Below are 7,500 nucleotides of genomic sequence, written 5' to 3'. Positions count from 1 at the left end.
ATATATATATGTATGTATGTATATATGTATATATATACTGTATATATACACACATACATAAACGCTACGAATGTGGTTTTTTAATTGTATTTGGTATTTATCCAGGAGTCAGTCCAGAAGAAAAAGAAGAAGTAGAAGAAGAAGAAAAAGAAGCAGTTGGCCTAAAATAGGAAAGAAATATCGCTGACTAAGCTTTCCGTGCATTTGGAATACCTCATGGCAATGTCGAGGACAAGATGTTCTGGGCAATTGCATCTTTTTTTATCGCTGTTCCTCCTGCTCGAGCTCTCCGGGAGCATGCTTACTCATGCGGTGAGTAATTTAACTTATTAGTTTTAGTTTTCTGTAAAAGAAAACCATTGCGCCGACTGTGTCTGTCCGTCCGCACTTTATTCTGTCCGCACTTTTTTCTGACCGCCCTCAGATCTTAAAAACTACTGAGGCTAGAGGGCTGCAAATTTGTATTTTGAGCTTCCACCCTCCAATCACCAAACATACCAAATTGCAGCCCTCAAGCCTCCGTAGTTTTTATTTTATTTAAAGTTAAAGTTAGCCATAATCGTGCTTCTGGCAACGATATAGAATAGGCCACAACCGGGCGGGGTAAAAGTTTCATGGGCTGCGGTTCATGCAGCATTATACCGAGACCAACGAAAGATACATCTATTTTCGGTGGCCTTGATTATACGCTGTAGCGGCTGTCCAGAAAACTCGTTCCTTCGGCGCATTTTTTACTTGTTTATTACTGGTATCAAGGTCATTCAAAATATGAACACATTCACGTTGGGTGACCCAAAAAAGATTGGGAATTTGTTGAACACGCTTTCATAGAACTCAACGTCAGTATGGTAATGAAGAGATAATATTAATATTTTTTCAGAAGCTTAAAGGATGACAGTTTAAGTTACAGTTAAAAAAAAAAGATGCAGTGAGACAGTTCACATGAATTTTTGAACGAATTACATAGAACTGACAATATTCTTATCGCTTAGGCTATATGCGTGTACACGCGCACACAGTCACAGGCATATGTAAATATATAATTTATACATACATACATGCATATATGTGTGTATATATATACTGTATATATAAATGTATGTGTGCGTGTGTGTATTTCATCACCATCACGATCTACAAAAATATAACTTTACCTTTCTTGACATGTGATATGACGCATTCTTGTACAAAAGACTAAATATTCTGATGTAACTTTAATCTTCCAGTTCAACGTGTTCTTAAAGCCTTCAAGAAAATCCATGCTTCATTTTCATTTTAGATCTACTTTCCCGATGCCCCTACTCCAAAGCCCAAAGTGAAGCAAAGGGTTGACCTGAAGCCTATCATACCCTCAACCACGGCTAGACCTCCAGTCAGAGTCTACAGCAGGAGAGAGAAGCCTGAACAACAAAGCTGGGAAGGAGTAGGTCAGGTCATTGTGATAATTCAAAACAGGTTAAATGTTTTACTTTTTCCTTGAAATAATATTTTTTGTCAGCAAAGGAGGGGGATCGTTCTGATTTCACCCGTGTGTGTGTGTGTGTGTGTGTGTGTGTGTGTGTGTGTGTGTGTGTGTTCGTGCGTGCGTGCGCGCTGTGCGTGTGCGTGTGCGTTTGATAGCTTATACATCCTTTAGGTGTAAATCTTGAAATGATCACTTGGAGAAATTACCTCACGCCTTGTATAAAAGATAGGGATTTTGGAGGTCTGAATGTTTCATTGTTTGTTTTGTATTAATAATTTACTTCTGCTATCGATATATTGTACATCAAGTCTGACCTTTAAAAATGAAGGCCACGATAGAGGCCTCGATTAAAAGTCAAGGTCAACTTCGTTCTTGGTCTATAATAGTGCAAAATCAAGTCGTCGTTAAAAAACTTAGTTCTGATAGTATGATGTAATATACAACCTTGTTATGACAGGTTAATCATGGCTCCATTACCTGGTTTAACTTGAATTACCGTCAGGTGACAAATATCTCTTCTAATTTTTATGCTCAGACGATCTTTGGTTGCAGTATGAACTCTCTTATTGATTGCGGCGCTCTTGTGAATCCAACAGGAAGATCGTGGGAACACAGAGGAAGGGAAGAGGGAAGACGAGGAGGAGGCTGGAAAGGGGAAGAATGGAGAGGGCCTTGGAATAGAGGACCTTATGGTGGCGCTCACGATCGTCGCAAGTATCCTTATTACGACCCCGAACTAGATGTAGATCGAGGATATTACGACGAAGCAGAACCTCCAGTCCATTCAGTGAATCCTCCAAAGTTGGATCATCCAGTGACTATCCCTTCTCACTCTCCTGGTCCTGGGAGATCGCATTCTCGTCCTAAAATCGGCAGAGGTGGGATTCAAAGTCCTGCGTCTGAAGTAGGACCCTTGTCATGCCCCGCCCCAAATGGCCTCTTCCCTTATCCTCAGGTAAGTTTTGTACCCTGAGTTTTGATTCTTGATGCCTTAATTGTTTATATATATATATATATATATATATATATATATATATATATATATATATATCTGTATATATGTATATATATATATATATATATACATATATATGTGTGTGTGTGTATGTGTATGTGTGTGTGTGTAATCCAAGAATAGCTGTCATAATCTGATGGTTAGGATTTTTTTTAGAAATTGTGGTATTTTTGAGAGAAAGACTACTAATATTGGATATTTTGTTTCACTACTATAATTATCGGTTCTGCAGTTAAAGAAATCATTATTATGTTTTTTGCGTTTCTGCGTGTTATATTTTCTCTCAACTATAGGCATTTTCTTTATGTAAAAATGTTGTTCCGCAACCCGTGCCTTCAGGAGGCTTGCATTTCTTCACTGGTGGAGTCAGATTAAAACAGTTAGGCTTTCTCGTATGTACCAAAGACTCTGAAAATGCTGCTGTGTCAACTGAGTGGCTGAATGAGCATGATTGATTAGAAATCATGACAAAAATGTGTAACTATCTCCCTCCAGGATTAGATTTTGAAACAAGAAAAATGTGATCTTGAAAATAATGGCCATAAGATCATACATGAGCTCTTTGGCTGCAAGTGGATGATAATTATATAAGCAATATATAATATATATATATATATATATATATATATATATATATATATATATATATATATATATATATACATATACATGTATACATATATATATATATATACACAAAAACATATACTGTATATATATTTATATATACATATATATTTATATACAATGTATATATATGTATGTATGTATGTATACATGGTTCCCCAAACCTGAAATAGTATTGTAGCTAGATTTTTTCATGTATGATGAGTTAAAATGACACGATTGGGGCTCTACAATATAGAATAACAACCATATGATGAAAAAAGGAAAGAACTTAAAAAAAAGAAAGGATCAACTAAAAAAGTGAATAAATAGTAAATACCATGAATAGTTAACTGCTGAAATTAAATGATTAAATAAACAGGTTCCAAATTTAGAGTAACATATGTTTTAAAACATTAAACAAATGGAAAATATGCCTACATGTTACATAAATTCAAGTATGGCTGTGTGCGAATATTCTTGTACATGTTCAGGATATGTTATACTGAGGGATTACTGGACGATTCGCTCTGCTAGAAAGGTTGGGTAAACTGGTTTGTCGTGATTCATCAGCCTGATGGTGCTGTAAAAGCAGGCTTATGAAGGATGTTAGGACTGACCTTGGTTAAACCTTCACGTGCTTTAGAAGATACCCTTCAGATATAGTGTCTACCAATCTGCACCATTTCCCGAGATTAGACTTCTCCTTACTGCCTTTTGCTTGAAGCTTATCCCGCACTGGTTCATGCAGTGCTTTCAAAATGTTAAATTTAGTTGATTCTGTAAGATACTGGACTCGCTATATATATATAAGATAAGCGTCATATAAAATATATATAAAAATTTAATATATATATATATATATATATATATATATATATATATATATATATATATATATATATATATTTTTTTTTTTTTTTTTTTTTTTTTTTCTTTCGAAAATCAATGTTAATTGGATGTATCATTCATGTGATCTCTTAACATCATGACCTATTTGTTTACACTTAAATAAAAAAGAGTGATTTCTACGAATTTCTGGATAGATTTTGTATCCGATAAGATTAAACTATTATACAAATAGAAAATACACGGTCCGGTACAGTTCTTTGTTATGACATAAGGCCATCTGAATATACTAACTAAATGAAACACCTTTCTACCTTTTATTTTTTCTAGTTTTTTTATTCTTTTCGTTCTGTGACCTACAACACGTAGGACCAAATCCATTATTTATCTTTTCTCAAATATCGTTTAATATCCATCTCACTGTACCTTGTTAGTATAAAAAAAAAGTCACGCATGTGTAAGTGACAAAAATTCCTGATTAGCCAAGCGTCACTAATTTACCAATCATCTGTTATGGTGGAGATGGGTTGATATCAGTTCCAAATACGGAACCTGAGTTCGACAGGCGTATGTACAGGAGAGTCGATATCAACTTCTCTCATGAAAGCCGAGTGGTCAAAGCCTCTGTATATGGTTGTTTTTAAATCGGTGTGAATCCTGTGTGTATATATACAGTATATATATAATTTTTCATCTTGACGGCTGCTGTCGTTGGCAGAATATATGACCAGATCTTGACGTTGGTTTAATCACGTAGTTATGAAACTGACTATTTATAATGCTTACAAAGTCTTTTGCTCTTCTGTTTTCAGTCTCATTGGTCGGCAAGTTAAAGTTTTCACTTGAATTAAAAGTACGTCTTATTTCGTAATCAAATGCGCTTGGATAATCTTCGGTTTCTTTATTGAGTGATAGTTCATAAGTATTTGGTAGTCTTAATGTCTATTTCGTTTAATGACGGTTATTATATGCTATTGCTTAGCCGGGTTTCTGTTAGCAGTGATATATTAACCTGATTATTTATTAGCTTATGTTCTCGTATTTCAGTAGATAGTTTTGGTTCCTGTTGACTGCAAGTTTACATAAAGCACTTTAGTACATATCTGTCTTCCGTGGTCAGTTGTATCCTTTTATTCTTGCTTCTTCTTCTTTCTATGTGCCCAAATCAGTTCCATATCCTCAAATGACACATTACGTTTATTAAAATGATCTAGAATTGCTTAATACCCTTTCAGTACCCTGAAAAACATTAGTTATCTTTCAAAATAATTAGCAGAGTAGTAGCCATTTATGCATTTCTTTTTAGTTTTAGTATCTCTTGACACTTGTGGATCTTCGCATTATTCCAAAAATTCCTTTTACATTAATCACTTTGTGAAGTTTCCGCGAAATACGTATTACATTCTTTAACTATTGAACCCTCCATAGCAACTTCTCCATTATCTGATCTCTTCAGACTTTCCTAGACACCTGTTGTACTTCTCAAATTATTATCGTTTTTTTTTTCCATCTGAAGTATTATACCCTTCTGCCCTAACCAGGAGAGAAAATCCAGCAGTTTTGTATTGCATTTTCTGTGTTCTTATTTTCTTACTGCCTTATTTGTATCGTATCTATTCGACATGTTTCTATAATTTTCCATATTTAAAGTGTGATCGATTTTCATATAAATATGAGTATTTTTTATTAATTCTTTGTACGGTGTATCATTTGATGTGAAGATTTCGGTAAAATTTTCTCTTTTGAGACAGACAGAGAGAGAGAGAGAGAGAGAGAGAGAGAGAGAGAGAGAGAGAGAGAGAGAGAGAGAGAGAGAAAAAAAAAATCTGCAGTAGTTCATTTATATATAATTTGTTTTTATCAAGAACTTTTCGTGCAATGTTTAAGTATATCATCTGCTCCCCTGCAGGACTGTTCCAAGTACATCTCCTGTGACTGGGAAAGACCTTTCCTTATGTCCTGCGGTCCAGGGACGGTCTTCAACCCTGACATCAGCACATGCGATTGGCCCCACAATGTGGACTGTTCCTCGGGCGAGGACTTTCCCTCGGGTGGCACAGGCAAAGATCTTCTGTCGCCAGATCCTCATGACATACCCATAGCACCCCCTGAGGAACCTAGTTCTCCTGATCATTCTTCTTCTTTCGATTCCCTCTTCGGACTGGTAAGATTTTATTTATTACTCTAGCGGCCATCCTGGAAGATAGATTTGTTTTTATTTAGATTTACCCTTCTTGTCTCAAGTAACAACCTTGGTTATTTGTTCCTGTGAACTTAAGATTCATTATTTTGAGGGCTGTCAAACCTTACGCGCAAGACTCAAGGAGGGTCTTGACATTAGGCTAACCATCAGCATATTAAATAATTAGCAGCTCCATAGGAACAACTTAGCTATTTGAATAAAAGACCAGTATTAGCATAAGACTAGATTTAGTGCTGGTGTTGTTCATCAAATGAATTCCGTTAGTGTTGCCTTTTGAACTGTGCAAATTTGATTTTTTATTCTATTAAGTGTCGATGGAATAGCGTCTATGAATACATATGGTTTTATATGAGACAGCGCAAATTACATGTCAAGTTCAGAATTGCTAATATATCTATACACTAAAAGTGCAGAAACTATAAAGCCTAATGCATCTTTTTAATTTATTACAACGATGATAAATTTGACATATCTTAGAAAGATATGCCATCCTGTAAAAATATGTGGTACATTGTCCTAGATTATAGCTGTAGGGGGTTTATATACAGTACTGTATAGGTAAAATCTCCTTTTAATATTCAAACTATTAATTTTTTTTATGTTGTTTATGACAGGAAGCAGATCACAAACAGTGTCAAGTTATTGTGAACTGGCTGTTGATACATATTATAAAGCATTCTTTTTACGTTCAGCTTTCACCTAAGGAATTAGCTTTTTTGCATTGTCTGATAAAGTGGAAATACCTACGAAATATTTCCCCGTGAATATTTGCACATTTTCCAATAAATAGTCACGACGTTGTTGCAACAGAATCGATTTTAAAGGCGCATTCCCTGTGGCCCAACTTACATTTCGGTGTAGGCAACTTACACAAAATCATAACATCCCTAAGGTGCACTGAAGACAATTCTTCCCTTTTTGATTTGCATGTCTTCATCGGAGTGCAAATTGGATCGTTAAAATACTGGAGACACTGAATGTCCAAATGAAGACGATTCTTAGCGTAGGCGCTTGTTTAACTGTCACTTGTCTCACTTTGGAGCTTCATGTTTTCATTCGTTTCTGAAATATTTCTACAGTGTTATAGTACTAAACAAGCGGTATAATAATTTATTCGTAGAAAATTGTATATATCTTATGATTTTGGTACTAAGAATGCAAAAACAAATCCTTGTAATTTAGATTTTTGATTTATCAGAGCACGAGGATTTTGGAAACATGACACTTAGGTATTGCTGATACTCTTAAAGTATAGTAAATACCTACGCTTAGAAGAGGACATTATATATAAAATGATGGATTAATATTGTTATTATTCTTTGGGAAGTTACAGCGCACTGAATTTTGAATGTGTAATAAAGC

General features: G+C 35.0%; 1 protein-coding gene across 2 annotated transcripts in view; it reads left to right on the top strand.

Annotated features, from left to right (window-relative positions):
- Positions 1–7,500, top strand: part of LOC136849172 (antigen WC1.1-like) — an 89,146-nt gene that overhangs the window by 32,055 nt on the left and 49,591 nt on the right. For both annotated transcript variants that reach the window (XM_067122281.1, XM_067122282.1), the window contains 4 exons: positions 106–312; positions 1,280–1,427; positions 2,062–2,420; positions 5,845–6,099. In XM_067122281.1, the coding sequence (XP_066978382.1) occupies positions 217–312; positions 1,280–1,427; positions 2,062–2,420; positions 5,845–6,099 (858 nt within the window). In that variant the 5' untranslated portion in view covers positions 106–216. The remainder of the gene's footprint in view (positions 1–105; positions 313–1,279; positions 1,428–2,061; positions 2,421–5,844; positions 6,100–7,500) is intronic.

Source organism: Macrobrachium rosenbergii, chromosome 20, assembly GCF_040412425.1.
Source record: "Macrobrachium rosenbergii isolate ZJJX-2024 chromosome 20, ASM4041242v1, whole genome shotgun sequence".
NCBI lineage: Eukaryota > Metazoa > Arthropoda > Malacostraca > Decapoda > Palaemonidae > Macrobrachium > Macrobrachium rosenbergii.
Note: the sequence above shows the minus strand (reverse complement) of the source record. Positions and strands in the feature narration are given on the sequence as shown.